The sequence below is a fragment of the Siniperca chuatsi genome, linkage group LG24 (assembly GCF_020085105.1).
Source record: "Siniperca chuatsi isolate FFG_IHB_CAS linkage group LG24, ASM2008510v1, whole genome shotgun sequence".
In the NCBI taxonomy this organism is placed as follows: Eukaryota; Metazoa; Chordata; class Actinopteri; order Centrarchiformes; family Sinipercidae; genus Siniperca; species Siniperca chuatsi.
Genome location: NC_058065.1, coordinates 2166099 through 2188217, shown reverse-complemented (window position 1 = coordinate 2188217; position 22119 = coordinate 2166099). Strand labels below are relative to the sequence as shown.

At 40.7% G+C, this 22119-nt stretch overlaps 1 protein-coding gene across 9 annotated transcripts in view; it reads left to right on the top strand.

The window, feature by feature from the left end:
• agap1 (ArfGAP with GTPase domain, ankyrin repeat and PH domain 1) overlaps positions 1-22119 on the top strand; it is a 193345-nt gene that overhangs the window by 110267 nt on the left and 60959 nt on the right. For 8 of the 9 annotated variants that reach the window (XM_044187456.1, XM_044187457.1, XM_044187458.1 and 5 more), the window contains 3 exons: positions 5343-5470; positions 7454-7609; positions 9281-9367. In XM_044187456.1, coding sequence (XP_044043391.1) covers positions 5343-5470; positions 7454-7609; positions 9281-9367 — 371 coding nt within the window. The remainder of the gene's footprint in view (positions 1-5342; positions 5471-7453; positions 7610-9280; positions 9368-22119) is intronic. The other variant, XM_044187455.1, reaches the window with a different exon arrangement.

Genomic DNA, 22119 nt, shown 5'->3' with positions numbered 1-22119 from the left:
GACCTTAATTTGCGGCGAGGACTTCAATAATGACGCCGCTCGGCTCTCGGCCTTCAGCCACTTAAAACACTCGCCTTCCTCTAATTTGTCAGAAGCATCGCGTCATCACACACACACACACACACACACACACACACACACACACACACACACACACACACCTCAGAGCTGCAGAGTCAGTGTGTTTGAACTGAAGTTTGTTGTGGATATAAACAGGAACTAAACTCACCTGCATGACTGGTCTTCACACCTGTAATAAACGCTCAGATACATTTCAGTTGTTCAGGAAGATTAATGAACATTAATGTGCTTTTTAAAAATTCTGTACTTTGAATAAAATGTCACGTCTCCGAGGATTTAGCAGCACTCATTTTGAAGTGTATAAACATAAATATTAACGACTTACTTTATATTACTTTTTCTTTTATAGTTTATAGCGTTTAACCTCTTTTAGCCTGAACAAATATTTAAATTTGCTGTAAATATAAGATATAATAAATATAATTAATCGTGGCATTTATCAGAAGTTTATTTATGCAGTTTATACGTTGAGATTATTATTAATTTCTCCCTTATTTTATTTTTATTTTTGAATCTTGCGTAGCCACTACTAAAGACACAGAGCTCACGTCCAGAGTTATATTTTCTCTTACACACATCAGGTTTTTTAAGGCTTCTGCTACTTTTTAGATTAAATATTATTTAATTGAATATTAAATTTAAAGGGGTTATTTATTCTCCACAAGAATGACATACTGGGCAGTGCAGTGGCATCTTTGAAACAACATTCAAACCATAATGTACAGTACAATTTACAGAAAATTTAATTGAAGAGTTAAAAATTATTTAAATACTCCAAAAATTGTACAGAGTTTGGTTGGTGGCTAGTCAAAAACGTCCCTAGTGGGTGGGGTTCTGCTGGGGAAATGAGACTCTTGGCCTTAGCAGGGTTTAAAATCCTCTTTTTCATTTTCATACAAGTTTAATTTAGACTTTTTTACTTATTTTAGTCTTCAACTATTCAACTTTGTGTCCATTTTCTCTCTGCTCCTCTTTCAGTTTTTTCTCATTTTCTCATTCATGTCAGTTAAACTCACAGCGACCTGCAGTAACGTGCAGTTTGAAAGCATTTACTGGAGTCCGATTGATCATATAAATACATATTTATTTACATAACTAACAGATTCTTGATCTTCTGGGATTGTTTTCATAGTTTTAACTTATTCTGTGCTTCCTGTATTTTTATTTCTCCCTCAGCTGCAGTCGTCACTCGTCGTTTGTGTTTCATTTCTTCTCCTTCTGCTCTGACAGATTGTGACTAAACGCTCGGATTTAAATGACATTTGCAAACATCCTGGTGTTTGTCGATCGTGAATCAAATCGCAATTTAAGAAGGAGTGTGTGTGTGTGTATTGATCTCACTTGCATATTTCTATGACCTTCGCTTCATCTGGAGTCTGCATTGATCGCGGCGGGTCGGGCTGGTCGGCCGGCGGGGGCGGGGCTTTAATTACAGCGCTCATATTCAGCTTCATAATCAGCTGGATCGTCACGGAGACAAGCAGAGGCTCCCGGTGAAGAAACGCTGATTCGCACTAATTTGACATGATTGGTTTGTGTGTGTGTGTGTGTGTGTGTGTGTGTGTGTGTGTGTGTGGTGCAGTAAAGCGTCTGTGGCGATAGTCGTAAATGTAATAAAGGTTTTGATGACTTACAGCGGCTGCACAATGAGAGAGCGAGAGCGAGAGAGAGGAGGAAGTTGCATGAGTGACCACAACATTTAGCGTTAAAAATAATTGGCCTGCTCGTCGTCGTGACAATTTTCGTGTTCGGGCTGAAGGGGTGAGGAAGAGGAAGAGGAGGAGGAGGAGTCGTGTCTTTCCCTGCAGCGTGTCGGCGATGTAAAGAGACTCTTTTCTGTTTTTATCTGACATCATGAGTGTGTGTTTGTGTGAGTTAATTACTGTACACCTCGTGTGTGTCCCGTCGTTCCTTTTGTTTGAACCCTCAGAACCGCAAATGAAACTCAAGTTTAAATCCCATTTTTATTGCAGTTTGACCACATTTTGAGGGGGAAAAATGAGCTTTTCAAAGGTTTGCACAAAATTTAGGAAATGAATGATTATATTCTAGATTATTAATGAATAGTTTGGTCTATATAACGTCAGAAAACAGTGAAAATGCCAGACATAATGGCTTAAAGCCCAAGTCGACATGTTCAAACCGCATGTTTTGTTTGACCAACAGTCAAAACCCCCCAAAAATCAGTTTACTCTAATAAAAGAACAGATAATATTCACATTTAACAAGCTGAAACCAGTTCATCTTTAGCTTTTTAGCTCAAAAAAATACTTAAAACATCTATTAAATGATCAAAATGGTTGTTGATTAATTTTCTGTTGATTATTTGCTTAATCGCTTCAGCTCTAGTGTAATTTGCTGACGTAGTTTAAGAGAGTTTACTGAACACAATTATGTAAATGCCCCAAAATACCCTCCAAAAAACAACTAATAAGTTTTTTAAAACATCCTCAATGAATCGGATAAAATGTCTATTTATCGTAATATTTAAAAAATATATATTTTTAACCAAAACTTTGGAGACCAAAAGCAATCAAATTTCACCATGTGACTGCTGCTACGACCCCGAACCCAATAATAAAAAGAATCAGTTCAGAAGGGTGAATGTGTTTTTATCTTTATCTGTTTCAGTAATTTTCTTTGTTTAAGGCTGTGGCTCTGTGTGTGTGTGTGTGTGTGTGTGTGTGTGTGTGTGTGTGTGTGTGTGTTTAACATGTAATTTGCTGTAATGGGAAGTGAAGCCTGGTCCAGTCAGGGGGAGTGACCTCTGTGTGAGGGATGGAGGCTGGAGGAGGAGGAGGAGGAGGGAGGGTGACAGCGCTGTGCTCCCTCGTCCATCAGCGCACTAATTTAATTAGCCTAATTACACCGACATGAACCCCCAACACACACACACACACACACACACACACACATATATATACTCTGCTCCTCTTCTTCTTTTTTCTAATCCGTGTCACAGTGCAGATGCAGGGCGCTTCGTTAGCACACGCAGTGTGCTATATTTGATGGTTGTTCGAAAATGACACATCAAAGTCATGTAGCGATGAAACGAAGTGCAATAATCATTGATCCGATACTGAATTTTTGTTCGAAACAATGTTTTGATGCCAGTTTGCTCCCTTAGAGTTGAAAAAAACCAAAGATTCAGAGTTCACAAAAGTTTGTTTTGCATATTTCGCAAAATTCTGGAAAAATTTTATAAGCGGTTTTTAATCTCAGTGAAACTTGAAACCTGGTTTAAGAACAAAAGGAAGAACAAAGGAAGAGTAAGATCCTCAAGAAGTATTAGGAATAGTTACATTTTGCTGTTATATTGCACCGCATGATCTGATATATCCGAGGCCCACATCTGCAGCTGTCTGTAGCTTCAGTGTTTGACTTTAAAGTGAAAAGAGTGAAACACTGCAGAGTCAGCTCCCCCCCACCTTCCTCTTTATGCCTCACCCGGTGGTGCAGCCCCGTCATAAATCTGATCAAAGGGGAGACGTTTCCATTAGAAGGAATGGCAGCTTCTCAGAGCAGAACCGAGATTGATGGATAAAGTTAAATTGCATTAACCGTGCAGTTTAAATATTTAGCACAGCCTTATCATAACTGTTCTTAACACTTAACGTAATATACAACCTGCCAGGTACAGGACGGGCACGCTGACATGTATGTGAGAGGCTCCATCTTATTGGTTGATCCCCAGCTACCCATCCAGTTTTTAGATTTTAGCCATGCTATAGCGTCATGGCGTCTGTCAGTTGGTTGGTCGGTCGCTCTGTCTCACCAGACTCCATAAATAATTACGTTAAATTTGCTTCAATGCAGGTCGAAACCAAAAGCTTGGAGAGAAAGTACTTTTGTCTGATGATGTGTTTGAGGAGTCGACTGTTGGAGTGGAGACAGGAGAGAGTTAAGACTTTAGTGACTCCATTATCTCTGTTCCAATAAACACAGGCCTGTTTCATGCGCTCACAGATGAAGCCATTCTTTTAATTGGGCTCGTTAAAGCGCACGGCTTCGTTAATGAGGAGCCAGTCGTAAACATTTACCTCCAGGTGACACAGGGCCGAGCCAAGGGCATCGACAAGAGAAGGCAAAATAAAAACCCTCCACGGTACGATGAAGCCTTTTAGAACAAAAACAGACAAAAAGTTCACACTAAATGTTGAGTTGGTAATTAATTCATTTGATTAAGCCTTTACAACCTGGACATATTTTGACATTATAGTGTTTTTCAACTGTATTTTTATGCTCTATAAAACATTATGAAAAACTGTCCTTTCAAGGTCACTTTGAAGATTCACTCGAGATCGACTTTAGACTGGAAGGAGACTAAGGAGGAAATGGCGTTTATTTATAGAATATTTTGGACTTCCTCTTGTAAAATAACTCAAAGTGTAGAAAAAAGTTCATAAGCAACATCTTAAAGACCATTCGAGCTTACAATAACGGTCAGATTCAACGTGTGCGCATGCATGAGGTTTTAAAGAGCTTTGAGATAAATGCTAACGCAGGTATGCTAACGCAGGTATGCTAACGTGCTCACAATGACAATGCTAACATGCTGATGTAAAGCAGGTATTATATTTACCACTTTCACCATCTCAGTTTAGCGTGTTAGTATGCTAACATTTGCTAATTAGCAGTAAACACAAAGCACGGCTGTAGGTATTTGGTCATAAACCAAAGTACTGGACAAAATTTGACCTGCTAATTAGCTTGTGAAGAACAAATACACTGTTTGTAGTGGAGAGCAACGTCTGTAGGATTCTTCCTCTGGGAACCACGAATGTCTGTTCAAAATTATATACGACACTGACACAAAGTTGGAAGGACACTGTTGTCTAAAACGTGTTAAACGTGGTGGAAAAATCGGCATATCACGAGAGACAAGATGCAATAAAGGATAATAGGGACAGTTTTTTTGGTACCTGCTTCTTCTTCTTCTTCTTCTGCTGCAGACGAAGCATGTATGTCTTCCTGCTATTCACAGTTACAGGCCTCGACTTTTAGCCCGTAGCAGACTGTAAAACGGTTTTACGGCCGCTCTCAGATCAATAAAATGAGACACTGGATGTTTACTGTCTGTAGGGACGACTGATGGGTTTGTGGTCTTTGTTGAAGATTTTATTTTTACATCTTCACACTCTAATACAATATCATCCGCTGATCTTTACTGTTTTCTCATTGGTCACTTGCACTCACTGTGGATTATTTCATCATTTTGACTCGTGTGGGGTTTCTTTGATCACGTGACGTGTGTGTTACAGTCGCCCAGAAGATCGTGGCCACCAGGAAGAAGCAGCAGTTGTCCATCGGGCCGTGCAAGTCGCTCCCCAACTCACCGAGTCACTCGTCTGTCTGCGCCACACAAGTGTCAGCCGTCCACATCAGCCAGGTCAGAGGTCACACACACACACAGACTTAAACTACCGTATTGTTAATGCAGCAAGGCTTTGACTTTACTCCTCAAAGACCCTGCAAGTTGGTATATGGACGTAGTTACACATAATAATAATATTAAAAGTACACCTTCACTTATGACAGCAGTTCAATGAAAATTTACTTTAAATTGGGCACATTTGGATTTTAATACACTTTACTCATGATCTTATGTTTATTTATTTATTTATTTATTTGGTTGTTTTTAAGTTAGATTTTTTTGAAAAGTGAGGAAAAAAACACCAAAATAATATGATAGTGACAAAATAGTGATTAGATTTGCACAAAATGTACGGGATGTGTATGACATTCAATACGACTGTGCTCTGTGTTATTAATCAATATTTAATCTTTGATCACAAGGCTTTGCAGTATTAATCGTCTAAAAGGAGCTAAAATTTAGTGTTGTATTAAAGAAATGAACTGTGTTCAGTTTAAAGATGTAAACAGTGAGCTGGGACATGTTGGGATTTAAGGAGTGAACTGTGCCTTTAATTATTTATCCTGAGTATTAATTCAGAGAACCTGCTGTTGTATAAACACGTGTTTGTTTTGGCCTTTATTTGTGATTTCTTTGAAAATGGCTGAACCTCTTGGCCGACGTAACTCTAAGCCCTTAATTTCCATTCAACTGAAGACACCAATCTCTAGTTTCACTTACTCTGGTGATTTTTAAGGTCCATTTAGTCGCTGTTCTGGAGATTTCGGTCATATCACATGAGCAGCTCCTATCAGCAGGAGTCTGGCTTATCCAACATGGACAGAAAGTCCTTAAAGTGCTCAGAAGAAAATGGAAATATGAACATCTACGATTCTGTGATTACCAGGCAAAAACTCTGTGTGCTGATTGAGGAACATGTGATCGAAAGCTCCAGAACAGCTACTAAATGGACCTTGTGGTGGGATTTATTTCGTAACTGTTGTTTTCAAGGTCAAGAATGAACTTTGAAACTCAATTTTTACTTAGTTTGACAAATAAATCTTAACTCAAGGTCCTCGTACACTGTACTAGCTATTTCTGGAGCTTTCAACTGTATCTCATGGCCTTCAACAACTGTGCAAACTCCTGTCTGCTGATAAAGATCGGGAGATGTGGTAGAAGGCTCTGGAAAAAGCTAAAAAAAAAAAAAGTGGTTTTAATTTAAAATGTTTGTTAAACTCCTCTTCCCAAGGTCAAGAACTCTCAGTTTTAACTTTTTTTTAACTTTTTTAGGCATCGAAGTGCGATCGTGGCTCACAAGCATCCAAACACAGACTCATGCGTCCCGCACACACACACTCGTACAGACAAACGCACACGTGAAAAACCTGCGGAAGGTGTTCTTGTGTACAAACACATAACCTGATATGTGTTGGTGAAGCACACGCAGACCCTCCCGGTGTTACTGGAGCTCCAGGCCATTAAGCTCTTCGATCCTCATCCTTCAATCCTGCATTGATTTCTCATTAAAAAGCCATCGCTCAGCGTGTCTCAGCAGCGACGCCGCGTCCCCCGAGAGCCGAGTTTATCTTCCCGCCGCCTCGGTGCATCTTTAGCTCTCACTGATTACTGTCGAGTGTCGGCCGCCTCGCCCTGCGCTCAGGAGACTCCTGTTACACTGATGAGACGTCCAACACATTAGAAACGCTAGAAAACTTTTTTCAACCACTGCAGGAGCTCGACAGCACAGGCAACGTCCAAATAAAGGGCTTTATTCCACAATGACTCGCATCTCTAAATCACAAATATGTGAAACCATGTTGTAAACAAAGTTCTTAGGATTTCTCTGAAGCTTTTACAGAATCTCGGGATGTTATCTGCTTCAGCTTTCGTCCTAAAACAGAACATGTCAGATTTTATTGCGAGTGAGAAAGTGAGGAAGGGGTTTATGGAGAAAAAGTCCTATTTTCCAGGATAAAAATGTTCAGTAAGTTTTAGGTTCCTTTTCTGTCCTTCCAGACGAGTAACGGCGGCGGCAGTTTGAGCGACTACTCGTCGTCGGTGCCGTCCACGCCCAGCACCAGCCAGAAGGAGCTCCGCATCGACGTACCGCAGACCACCAACACGCCGACGCCCGTCCGAAAGCAGTCCAAACGCCGCTCCAACCTCTTCACCGTGAGTCTTTCTCAGAAACACAAAAACCTGCTCACGTCAGGGGAGAAATGTTGCAGTTTGTGAAGGTATTTACGATAGATATTAATGAATTCCAACCGAAATCACTCTAACTTTGGGGAAAACGACAGGAGTCTCTGTGAAACACAAACTGATTCTTCTAAATGTGAAGTTAAATATTTCAGCTTGGAATTTGAGCATTTTCTTTACCATAAACGTGGAAAAAATGCAAGTGTTTGTCCCAGAATATCATAGGTAGAATACCTGAAAATGTAGCTGTTAGTCATTAAAGGGTAATTGCGACTTACGTTTGTCGTTTTGTCCGTCATGTGACCAAACATTAAATTTCATTGTGATTATTAAACATCACAATAAATCAGTCTTTAACAACTTTCTATTATTGGACACAAAAACTTTCCAGTGAAATTTAAGATTAGGATTTTAAAATTTATGGAATTTAATGAAAGTCTGGTCAGATTTAGTGCAGTATTGATCAACTATCCAATAGAATCAAACGTATGGAGGACGGATATCATAGAGCATTAAAATATGGTGTCTAAACAGGTAACAATCTGACATATCAAGACGTGTTTTTATAGTGGTTCATAACCTCATTGCCTGTAAAACTATATATATATAAATATATTTAACATGGTTGAAGAACATGCAAACTAATGAAATGTCGTAGAAAAATACACTTTATTATAATCTAACGCAATCCAGTACAACTTTACAAAGATAATAATGTCAAAGTGTTAATTGAACTACAGTTTGTTATTGAGGTTGTAGTTTGCAGTGGTGTTGCTTTATATTGGGAGGTGCTTCTAATGTTTTGCCCACCCCATTTACAAATTTCAATATACTGCAGTCCAGTGCAACACCACCACTGTGAGCTCCGCAATAAACAAACAGTTGAATTAACACCTCGAAAAGTTGAAAGAAAAATTATAAGCTTCATAAAAGCTGTTGCACTGGATCGCATTAGATTGTGCAGGTGTAACTAATAAAGTGGCCAGGGGGTGTAGATTAATTAAGAGGGTTAAGTAGATCAGTAGGGAATTATAATACTTATATAATGTAAACAATAACTTTCATTATCGATTAATCTGACGATTATTTTCTCAATGAAATGAATCCAGTGTAAGTGTGTGGGGTTATAAAATGTCAGAAAACAGTTGACGTCTTCAAATGTGTTGTTTTGTCCGAGCAACGGTCCAAAAACCAGAAATATTCAATTGACACAACAGTCCCACCACAAGATCCATTTAATAGCTTTCAGCCATATCACATGATCTTCCTCAGCAGATGAAGTTGGGCGAGTTTTATTTTGTATTATTTTAAGGATTTCTTAAAATTTGACATTCAAAGTTCATTCTTGACGTTGGAAATAGTAGCGGACAGAACAATCACCGCCACATGTAGTTATTCGTTGTTCGAAAGCTCCAGAACATCTGCTAAATGGACCTTTGAAACTCAAAATTCGACTTATTTTAAAATCTAAGACACCGGATTCCTACTTATTACGACACACAAGCTGCATTTGGCGGATGAACAGGTGATGGTTTTTATGAAAACATCAGTGTCGGCCCCACATGTTGGTTCTTTGCAGCGATGTTGAAGTCAGACTGCGTGTTGGTGTCGATAATAACGGCTGTTATCTCGTCTGGTCCACAGTCGAGGAAGGCGAGCGAGCCGGACAAGAAAGGCCTGGAGGCTCGAGCCGACAGCATCGGCAGCGGGCGAGCCATCCCCATCAAACAGGTGAGGCCTCCTGTCTGTTCCCTCTCTCCCTCTCTCTCTCTGTTTGATGCCTCGGCCTTGATTACCAGTGAAATCACACACTTAACATCAATTAGAGCGAGGGACTCTCCAGGGTCCTCCAACCAGATCATTAGGAGCAGGAGAGGGAAGGGATTTCACTGTCACTCCCTCCGTCGCTCTTTTCTCTTCGTCTTTCTTTTCCACCACCTCCTCCTCTCCCTCTGTTCGTCCACTTCTTCTCCCACTTCATGCCTCTTTTCCCTTTCAAAGACGCTTCTTTTCCTCTAGTTTTTTTTTTTCTTCCTGAGCTCTTTGATCGGAGAGTTGGCAGCAGCGTTTTAAAGGCATAAAAGAAGAAGAAGGGGAAGCAGGGGATGAAGGGGAGGGCGAGTAAGGAGGCCAACATCTCCACAACCTACACACACACACACACACACACATCCCTACTGCGATGGCGAGCTGAGCACCTGGATTGGCTCTTAATTTGTCGCGAACAAGCTCCTCTCGTGTTGGAGCAGCGGTATGTGAGACGGGAGATGGGTGAGGAGGGGGTATGGGGGGTGATGGTGGTTCTCCCGACAAGCAAATCAGGCAATTAGCGAGCACTAATCGCGGCCTCTCGTGTCGTCGCCGCGGCCTCGTTTGTAATCTCCTAATGAACAAATCGCAGCTCTGATTAGGGGCGGCCTCGCCAGGAGAGAGCGGGTGAGAGCCAGACTCGGGGGGGGGGGGCTGCTGCTGTTTGTGTTTGGGCTCGTCGTTTAAGAAAAGACCCCGTCGCAGCAGAGCGGACGGTAATTGCAGCCGAACGCTGTTCTCGTCGTGTGAGAATCCCTTTCCAGCTCCCAGCGGCTTCAAACGCACCGTTTTCCTCCTCTTCTTCTTCTGTGGTGTTAATGCAGCGGTGGAGCCCAGCAGGCGGAGTCGAGGTTTTTTGGTCCCGTTAATTTGGTTCGAGTGCAGGTCGGAGTGACAGAAATGTACTCACTTGAAACATGTGGGAGGATGTGAGCTGAACAGTTTTCAGACGTGAATCTGCTGAAAATCCTCATTTCATTTATAAGAATATTGATTTATTCAGCATCTTTATTTGCTCATGTGTTCCTCTACCTTTACTTCGAATGTGGCTTTAGTTTATGCTGCGTTCGTGTGATGTGGGAATGATGACCCTGCGATCCTTCTGCGCTCATTCCCTCGTTTTTTAAAATTCATCCTTTGAACCAAATTTGATTATTTTTTAACTTACAAACATTTAACTAAAAATTGGCTCTTAATCTCACATTTTTTTAAGGACGAAGCGGTTTCACTTCTTGCACTAAAACATCACACAGGAATTTAGTGAAATCAAATAATGTTTTTTCATTAACTTAACATAAATATATAAGTTTATTCATTTCAACTTAAAATTTGTAGTTTTTATTTTCAGACCACTTCAAAAATTCTTCAGAGTTCTTCTTCTTCTTAATCTTTTGACATGATGGTGAGTGAATGAACTGCTGAGAGTTCACTCAACACGTTAAATTAAGTGTCCAAATAAACATGATCAGCATATCAGCAGATTTCCCAGCAAAGGTAGATGGAGGACAGGTAGATGTTTCTCTTCAGATCAAGTCCACATTAAAAGACGATTACTGAACAGGAAGCTGGTTATTGTCCCGTATTCATCATCCCAAACCTGCTCGTCAGAAGCTTATTTTTTAAGTCATCTGATGAAATCCGTGCTAATAAAGCCAGACACATACTTAGCCTGGCATGGCATGGCATGGCAGACACATCGCACCCCCCCCTCACACCCCTCCAGAGCAGAATAAAGCAGAAGAGGCAGCGCTGTGAGGCAGAGCACCGAGCTTCCTCCTGTTGTATTTTTTGGAAGTGGACGTTAATTGATTTGATGGTTCCCTGTGGTCGCTCGCGCCTCGTCTCCATGCCTGCTCCTCAGTGTGGACGACGGGCTCAACACACCGCAGACCTGCTCCCTAATTAGACCCTGAGTGTGTGTGTGTGTTTTATAAAGACTGTATGTGTGTTAGAACAGAGGATTGCACTTCACATTCAAGGTTCAACTACCTTTTCCCCATTAACGCTCCATTTGCACTCCATTTTACTTTCTCCCATTAGCACCGTGTTCACACTTGTTTTTAATGAGACGGCGGTCTGACTTTCTCTCTCTTTTTGTCTCCCAACATGAACTCAACTAGACATTTATAACAGTGTGTTATTCTAACGCAAACCACAGGCATAAACAATCAACTCTGACTTCTTTGTCTCAACAACAAACTCAACATGTATTTGTTTTGTGTTGTATTTTATTGTACAGGTGTTTCCAATACTATGTCCAGCGTGGTTTGTGAGAGAAATTAATTAAAATATCATGAAGAGAAAAACTCAATAAATAAAATATTTTTACTAGAATCAGCTTTATTGGCCAAGTTTGTGAACGCATACAAGGAATTTGACTCCGGTTGTAAGTTATTCCCAGTGTACTTATGCAAAAAACAATTTACAGGAAGAAATACTTAAAAACAAGAACAACAAAGCTGAACAAAGAGAGGTAAAAATACACATACAACTATTAAGTAAATACAAGTAGGTAAAAAACATAGGTGTAGATATAAACATATATATAAAAAGCAACAATGACTAACAACATACAATACATTTTCTATAAATTCAACTACAGGTCTGTGTTTGTGGTCTCAATATCACTAAAGAAAACACATTTGTACCAGTCATAATCACATATTTATCATGTTTGTACATGAACAGAATCAGAGTAGCAATGTTGTTTTATCTAACTTAGCATTATAGATACAAGGCATTATAGATGAAGACGTAGGTACGCTGATGCCGTCTAGATGTCAGTGACAACCATCCGAGTTTCATATAACTCACAGTGGTGAGTGCGATAGCTGTCTTGTGTAATGAATTGAATGGCACTGTGGTAGATGATGTCCAGTGGCAGCAGCATGAGCATACAGGATATCTCCTTAATCCAGCGTAGACGTTTGCTGGATTGTATAGTATAGATTTTTCTGTTTTCAAAGGAGAAACCAGCTCTGTTTCACTATAGGAATCCAGTTAGAGTTTAGAACAAGCCTTAAATTAAACATCAAGAGCAGGCTGTTACCTGGTGAAGGCCTGGTTGGTTTGCTGTGGGCCTGATGGCATACAAACATAAAAATGGCCTTTATATACAGAGTCAATATCAGTGGGCCTAGTATTGATCCTTGAGGGACACCTTTTATCAACCATCTGGAAACTTGATTTGAAACCATTGGCAACAACAGTTTGTTGTCTTTACCAGAGAGAAGAACCTTCAAACCCCACAGGAAACAGCTTATTTAACAAAATGTTGTGATCATAAAACAGAAAGCCAGAATATGATTTAAGGTTTCACTAAAACTCACTGTCCTCTTTCATCAGTTTTGAGAAAATCTTTAGTCATGAACAAAAAACGTTTTAATTTAATTTAAGAAAAGCAGAAGTAACACCATAAAACATCAAAGCAGTTAGCGATATTATCAGCTGTAATCCTCTAATAAGCCTCTTCCATGAGCTGCCGCCATCTTAACCAACTACAATACCTGAAATGATCTTTCATTAGATACATTTTGCTCAGACTTTACCCCAAAATGGACTGGATATGTTTAAGAGAGACTCAAGTTAATCATGAAATTTAAATTGAAGTGATGGTTTATCAGTTCGGTCTGCGTCCTCTTCTGACACTACAAACATCATCATCCCGCCATCATTAACTGGCCGCCGATTACCGCCGTACCTCGGAGGAAGGAGGCGGCCGGGCTGATGACCTAACAGAGTCCGACATCTGCCAGAGAGATTAGCGGCGTCACATTTCTCGCCACAACACACCACCGTACAGTCAGGTTACACCGCCTCACGGTACTGAAGCTTCACACTATGTTTTTAATATTCTGCTGTGAGCTTCCTGGTTGTTTAAAAACCTCTTCATGTATACATTCTGTTTACAACACGGAGCTCAAAGTTTCAAAAAGCTGTAAAATAAGAAGATTAGAGTTTGAATTATACAATGAAGTAAATTCAGTCTAATTATCGTGTTTTGAAGTCCAAAAACTATTTCTGGTTTTAAATTTCATCTTGTCACTGCACTCCCAACAATTCACCTGTCAATCAAACAGCGTGGGCGGGACTGTGACGTAGTCTTTTGCCGGATTCTGTTGATTTAAGTTCCTGAAGGCAGCTCTCGCTGCTCCTGCCAGCTACCTACTTCATCTTCTTCTTCTTCTCCTCCTACTTATTCTTGTACCTTCTTGTGTGTGTGTTGTACCCGTGTGTGTGTGTGTGTGTGTGTGTGTGTGTGTATAAGAGTGTTTAAGCCACTTGTTCGCCCGTCGCCGGTCCTGAGCTCATTAGAGCGACTCTCATTGCGACTCTCAACCACTCCAGACGACGGCGGTTCAGTTCGCCTTTTGTTAACGCCTTCGTTAAGAGAGTCCAGCGCTCATTTAAACCACACACACACAAACACACACGCACACACACACAGAGGCCAGCACATAATGAGAAGGGGACGGGCTTCCACTCTGAGGCAATTAGCTGGTACAAATCCACACGAACACACATGTTGTGTATATTTACACACTTATCATTTACAGAAAAGCATTTATACACAACTAAAGAGCGTGCCCTAAACAAAAATATATGTTTACATTTACTCTCATATAATAACAGGCCCAGAATAAGTGTGTGTTCAGCCGTGTGTGTGGGACAAGGTCAGATGTTGTGAGAAACTATGTCTAACAGTTTCTCCTTCGATTTACCTGCAGGTGTAAAAAATGAAATGAGCACAGTGAAGGTGCGTAAAGAAAGAGAGAGTATAGATATAATATAGATATAATTTACTTTCACAAGACAGAGAAAAGCTAATTCTCACAACAGTAGAAGCTGCAGCTAGGAAATGTTTAGCTTTTATCAGATATCAAAATAGTTAGCTGATAATTTTTCTTCCTAAATAATCGTTTCAGCTCTAATGAAATTATCAAAACGTAACACATTTAATTTCTTTACAACATGGAAGTGGTTAGATCTTATCAGCTTCCTGTCCAAAGGTTTACCTGTGTGGTTATATATTATATCAAGATGTTTGGTTATTGAAGAAGCTGGTTGTGACCAAGAAGCATCACAATAAGTCAAGACGCCAAGGAAATGCTGTATAATAAAGATTAAAATGTGATTAAAAGCACATTAATGTGCTGATTAAGTGGAGTAGTATGAATGGAAAGATGTACAAAACTAAATCTATATAATAAAGCAAATAAAGAATCAATTAAAAAGCCCCTTGTTTTTTCCGAAACTCAGGAGAGTTGTATATGGTTTGAATTTTTTGAATACTAGTGCAGATATTATACAGTAAGTTTGAGTATTGATACAAAAACTATACTTTTTTTAAAAATATGAACTTCAACAATAGCAACAAAAACCCACAAAACAGATAAAATAGAGATTAAAAGAAAGAAAACATCACAACTGGTAAGAATTGTTAGCCGATTAAAAAAACAAACTATAAATTGGCATCAATACTGCGACTGGGGCGTGATCTTATATATAGTTTTTGAATTGGACAAAATGTCTTAAAGCAGTTTGTCAGATATTTGTTCTAACGACAAATATGATCCTGTACAGTAAGTAAGAGGCTCCATCAACAGGCAAGTTTCAGCCACTGTCTGCCGACGTCATGTAGTCAAAATCTTTAAATCAACTACCGAAGTACACAAGTATTAAATGTTACTTGTTCATTACACTTCCTAATTAAACCAATGAGATTTTGACTAGTTAATGTGTATTTATTAAACTGTTTTTTTTAAAATACGAGAATGAGACTGCAGATGTTTTGACAACTCACGAATGGTGCATTCAAATTCAGTCATATAGATTGGAAAAATGACTCCTATGTAGTCAACCACCACAGCAGCAGTTGAATTTAGTAAAAAATCCCTTCAAAGACCCAAAAATTAACATGTTATAATTAACTCTCAGAGGGACAACATTTATCTCCGCAACCTGCACGAGGATCTAGAATAGGAAACACGTGGAGTCAAAGCTGAAACCTCCTGCTAAGATGCTCCGCTGCCACATGAAACCACAGAGGAAACACTGGCTGTACCGGCAGCCGATTGGTTTTTTTTTTTTCTTCTTCTTCTTCTTCTTTCTTGAAGTGAGCGGATGCGTCCAGCTTTGTTTACAGAGGCTGTTGACGGCGCAGGGCTCCTCCGACATCTGCTCCACGTCGCTAATTAGCCGCTAATTACCGGAGAGAGAGGGAGAGGCTCGCTCATGTCTCTGTCAAGAGGCTGACCGAGGCGCTTTGAAAACCAACAAGCTAACAAATTAATTTCCTCCGACACAGCAACCGAGCCACTGGGACCACAGACACACCAGAGAGGGTTTTTTTTCCTTCTAAACCTTTATTTACTCAGTGAAGGTTGACTGAGCACGGTGGTGTTTTTACACACTTGCACCGAATCCCACCTGGGAGCTGCCCAGTACAAACAACCTTTTACTGGGGGCCACTGAGCAGCTCCACTGGAGCAATTTGGGTGCTCAGCACCTCGCTCGAGGCCAGCTCAGTGATAGATAATGAGAGGAGGAAGTGATTCTTCACTTTCACTACACTGCTGCCTGGATTTCCTCGCAGTCAGGGAATCTGTAGTGGGGATCTTAGAGGCGAAATCCTGCTCGGATGGATTTTGAAGGTTCAGAGACTCAAATTAGAAGTTTATTATCCTTATTAGAGGAAGAGTTTTAAACTAATGATGCACCTTAAACTCTAATTAAATAAAGTTCCCAAAAAGCCTTACCAGTGTCTTTACATGTTTAAGCCCAGTTACTACCAGTCACACACTTCACATGACAGATTTCTAAAGCATATCATAGCGCTTCATAGCCCTCTTCCACCGCATGGCCACAGGTTCTGCTTTTTGCTGTTCTATACTTACACTTTGAGGACTAAATTTGGGATCTGCTCAGGATGTGATACTAAATCCAAGTTTAGGTCCTTTCAGGGCTTTCTGGCAGTGCTGTCGGCCACGAATTGGCCGTGCAGATGTGACATCACATCACTACAAGGACACCATTTTGGGCCATCGACCAGCCACAGCAGTACTGGATTCTCTGTTGGCATGTAAACTTTGACCTACCGTAATTATTGTAGTTTTCCTGTGAAATCTTTAAATTTGAACAAATAATTTAGATAATTTGGATAAACTGTTGGCATGTTTCCAACATGTCTGATCATTTTTTTGATGCGTCAAACTTTTTAGTGACGCCACTGTGTTCCCAGTTCCCTAAGCTCGACTTAATGAGTAAAATGTCATGACTGGTAGAAATGATGAAAATAAAAGTATGAAAATAAGAACCAAGTTGCCAAAAAAAGAATTAGCCCTTAGCAGTAGAAATGACATAATCATAAAGTCAACATTTCTTGGCATTTGGCCCTATTTTGATAGCTTACAGTGGAGATAGAGATGGCAAGAGAGTGAGAAGGATGACGTACAACAAGGTCCCCATCCTGAGTAAAACCAGAGACGTTGTAATTACATGGTATGCACCGTAGACCTCGAGGCCAGAGGGACTGCCCAAAGTTTCCCTACAAAGCTATACTCTTTCAACTTTGAGATAACACAAGAAAACACGTTAGTTGGCTTTTTCTTGATTCTTATAAGCTTCCTGTGTAGAGAGGACATTTCCAGCTTCAGAAGATCTCTGACGGCCTGATGCTTGATGTAAAGACAGCCACTGAGAAGTTAATAGATTCCCTGACCTCCAACTAGACGACCTCCTACTGTAAATGAACATTTAGTCTCTGCGTTTCTTCCTTTGCTTCACTCTGAGTCAGACTCTGATTCTTGCAGGTCTCAAGGCTTCGGACGGCGGCGTCTTCTTCCTGTAAGGAGCTGATTAGTGTCGTGGTTGTAATTGCCTCTCGCGGGGTTGCAGACGAGCGCGGGGCTGGGTGGTTTTGACAAGTCTACTCGTCCCCCCTCGGCGCCGGGCGCTTTGTAAGGAGTTAAATTGGATGGTTAATTCGGGTGTTATTTACCCTGTAATTCATTAGTTTCGCCCCGCCATTGGCAGCGGGCAGGCTGTAATTTCACGCTTCGCAATAAAAGATGTCTCATAATCTGCTTCATTTAGCAGCCAAAGAATTTAATGAAATTAACTGCGGCCCTAATTAAGACGGTGAATATTAAAGACCTGCTATCAAGGCTTTAACGAGGGTGACACGATCCGCCTTCCGCCGGATTGGAAAAATATCATTTCCCTGGGAAAGGTTGTCACTGCTCGGAGCCATTTTGGCCATGATGACATTTTTGTCATGCACACTAACCCCTGGAAATTAGATTTTTCGGGGGGTAAGGAGGGTCGAGGATGTGTTGGAGGGATGTCTCTCCCTTTTTAGTTTGAGAAATAATTAAAACAAGGAACACAGGCGTCAATCAAAGAGCATTTTTAGATTGTGCTCATTACGCCTCGGCGCGGCGGTCTCCACGGAGCGCTCACTACAGTTTTTGTTTGGCACGGGGGTGTTGCTCCGAGCATGCTAGAAGTGTCCCCGTGGTCGCTTTGTTGTTTCACGCCACGCGTGTGTTTGTGTTTGGGTGTGTTGTTGTGTACACTCGTCTGATGATAAGCTGGACAAAAGCGACCAGCGGTGACCTGAGGGTCTCTCACAGAGGAAGAGGAGTCGTGTTTTCTTCACATCCTGTCTCTCTCTGGTTGTCAGAGTCGAGCGAGGGGCGAGGTTTCTTATCCACTAATGAATTGAGACTGCTGAAGTAAGGTTTGGATAATTGAGTTTCTAATTAATTACCCAGAACTCTTATCAGATAAATCAGCTCCTCTTCAACCCCCCTCTTCTTCTGTGGTGTTTTATTTGATCTGGTCTGCGTCCTGCTCCCCTGGGCCTGCCCTTCGCTGTCCTTGCCTCATCAACGCCGACCTTGTCATGGAGACTGATGCTGCTGTGTGTCTGTTGGTGTGTGTGTTTTGATGTTAGTCGTCGGTTTTGTTCTCTGCTTTGGTTTTTTCTGGTTTGTACCTCAACTGTGGTAAATATTTTACACCAGACCGCGAACTTGTTTTTCGCTCCGTCGTCCCCTGTAGTGACTGTCATCAGGTCGAGTACCACATGGAAAGAAATGATCCTTTAAAGTAGAAAACACAGCTCCACCAAGGCTGTACAATCCTCTAAACAGAAAATTATTTTAAAAAATAACAAACTTAGGTGTGGAACCAGAAACACAGAATGATAATAATGGGATTTTATATGTCAAGTAAGAGCTGTAGTTCATAAAAAGACAGCAAAACATTTCTAAAATCCCTTATCAGGCAATGTTAAGAAATATTCAAAATTTAAATCACATACACATACAAGGAATTTGACTCCGGTTTTAAAAATCCTGGATCTGCACCAAAAAATAATAAACTTCCCACCAAATTTCATTGAAATCTGTCAACAGGTTTTTGAGATGTCCTGCTAATATAACTTTAACACATGTTAACAGCAGATATTCCACCTGCTGGTTTTATATTTTTCTTTTCAAAGAAGGAGCTAAGTCTTAGACGACAAATATATCCTCCAAAGGGTCCCAAGATAAATCAGATGTCAGAAAATCATTAAAGGAATAAGTAAAAAAAAAATCTGTTATTACTTTTTCTGTTATCTTTTTGTGAAATACTGAGTATTTTCACCTCTTCAGGCCTCTAAAAATCCTTCAAATGGAACAATCTGAGAAGGAATAACCACTCTTAGTGCAGACTGCGAACACTTTAACTTGAGGCCTGTGATGAGGGGTCACTGTCACTCACTTCATTTTAAGGGGTCACAAGCCAACAAGTTATATCATGCAGAAAATGTCTGAATAGATAACAGGAAGTTTTGGTGTGCAGCGGGCCCTTTCTACATTTTTTATTCTTTCACGTTGTCTGTGGTTGACCAGCACTGACTGTGCAGAAGATCTCTGATTTTTCTCACAATTGCAAACATAATTGATGGTGGTGATGTTTACCTGCAGTGAGTCACATAGCGACAGTCCTTTTCCTTTATTTCCCTTTTGTGTCTTCTGTGAGCTGCCACAATTAGACAAGTGACCATTTCACCGACCTGACTGTGATCTCAGACTCAAAACAAACCAAAACTCTCTCCTCTGTCTGAGAGGATGATGGATGACCTGCGATTGCTGCTCAGGCTGGATCAGATGGCCGCCACGATAGAGGAGGGAGCGTCCGGCTTCCCTCCCACCAGCCGTCACCCCCCACTCTGCTGTCGACGGGGGGTGACACCTCTAATTTAGCCTCCTGCTCTCTGGGGACATTGAAGAACAAAAGGGCTCCGGCCCCTTCAAGATCTTCCTGTTCTCTGGAGGGTTTGTCCACTTCTTTTCCACAGATATTGCCTCCCCGATATCTCCTCTAAGATCCGCTGTCACTCCCTTCAAGAGGCCTGGGGAGAGTCCATTGTCTGAGGAAAATAGGGGGGTGATTGAGTGATTAGAGAGTAGATTAGTCTGTATCAATAGACAGCAGCCTCCAGGAGGAAACAAACCTAAAAAAAAGTTCCTTTATCAGATGGTTTTCTTGTGGTGCTTAAATTCACACAATGGAAGGTAATTGTTGTTTGCAAGGAGGAATTATGTTTAATTTGCTGGTTTCTTTTTGTCATTTTTAGGATTTTACCCTGTTGTACAGTCCACGAACTTAACACTATAAGATGAAACAAAGTTGAATTTTTTGAGCAAACCTTTCTCGCTCATCAATCATTTTTCTGCTTCCTGATAACGTTCATGGTTCCATCCAGCATTTTCCTCTTCCAACATGTCTGACATGTGACTGCTGCGGTCTTTAATCAGAGACCCTCAGGTACGAGCCCAAGAACATTTTCGGATGCGTCGTCTAATGAATGACTTCATCTTTTGGCTTCCCCCGAGCTAGCGACCTTTTCTTAAGCACTACACCACAATACTTCACCGAGGCGAAGAAGTGTCTCAGTATGAAAGAAGAGAGAGGGTGTCCGGGGGAGTTTTTGTGTTTTTGGGGATCTATAACTTTCATTTATATCTGATAGAAGACTCTTGCACCCTTCCTTTGCCTCGTTTCCCACATTCCTGGTTCTGTCCACTTGAACACAACGTGGCCCCTTTGTTTTTGTTCTTTAAAGAAGAACCCACCATTGTGAATCTCAGTAATGCCCTTGGACGTTTTCGGATGCCTAACAAATGACTTCATCTCCTCGCCCCCCCCAAGCTAGCGACCTTTTCCTAAGCACTACCCCACAATACTTCATCGGGGCCGGGAAGTGCCTCAGTACAGCGAGGAGAGAGTATATCTGAGGATGTATTTATCTCCCCACATCTATTTTCCCATGTGGAGACCTTGTGAGCTGTCATGGCTGCCACCCCCCCTCCCGAAGGTAAAATAAGAGGCGACGTGTGCGTGTCACGAAGCCCGGGGAGGTGAATAATGAAAGATATTACCCATCAGGAGGGTTTCGACGCGGCGTTCAATTAGCCTTCCCCTCGAGCAAACTGATCGCTTGTCATCCCCAGGATGGATGGCCAAAATTAATTTGCTGACGTCTCCCTCCCCAAATACCAGGTTTAGATGGAAAAGTGTAAGAAATATTGGCTCACCCCTCAGTTTAGTTCAGTCCAGGCCTGCAGTGGTGGACATCAACCGTCCACTTCAACATCATACAAAGATCCTACTGACCTTCTTTAGTCTTTTCTTTACTCTGGTTTTACTTTCATTCCCTCTTTTTAGCTTCTTGTGCAAAAGTATTTTTTATTCTTCATTTTTATAGCTTTTTTAGCCAATTCTTGATGAAAAATTTAGCTTTTTTCCATTAAGTGTATTTTTTTTGTCTTTTAAAGATACAAGACTAGTGTATAAAAACTGTCAATTAAAGGAGGGGAAATTCACACAGTCTGATGCTATCTTTTTTATTTCACGTTCTAGAGATCGATCTCTCAGAAACAATATAAGCCAAAAGGTGAATATTGGTAGAACGTATGTAGCAGCATTCATTCATGCATCCCTACACTTTAAATGGTTTTATATTTTGTCATTTTTTATGATAAATTCACCTATTCTGGTGAGGTTTTGGCTCACAGGCGGCGTACCAAACGCTGATGTGTAAGACCTTTGAGGCTTTGGAGTTACAAGTGTGCAATTTCCTTTCTTTGATTTCCAACAACGGCTTCTAGTTTTTTGATATTTGCGTCTGACTGGTAGTTTGATCTCTTATTTCTTGCCTTTTCTCTTGATGACTTGGGATCAACATGTACTTTATTTTTCCCCATGGAGAAATTGGTCCACAATAAATTAACAAATGAACAGCAAAGAGCAACAACACAGGAAATAAAACACACAGAATTTGGCACCACTGAAGTTTTGACAATAAACACGTCTTGAATCTTGAATCTATAGTGATCAGACATTTATTATTAATATAGAAGTCATATGGCCTAACTTAAACTTAAAAGTCAACTGTTGAGTTCTTTAGATTTACTAGATAACAGGGTCGTTTTTAACATTGAGTTCATTTCCAACAGTATTTGTCTGATCAAACCTGCGTGACTGACCGTGTGATTGATCTAATTTCTAACTCTCGTCCCTTGATGATTATTAAATGTCCATATAATCTCAGTGTGTTGCAACTCTGTAAATTTGTCTGAAATTGGCTTTTTGATTGTTTAAAATGGATAAAATCCCATGAG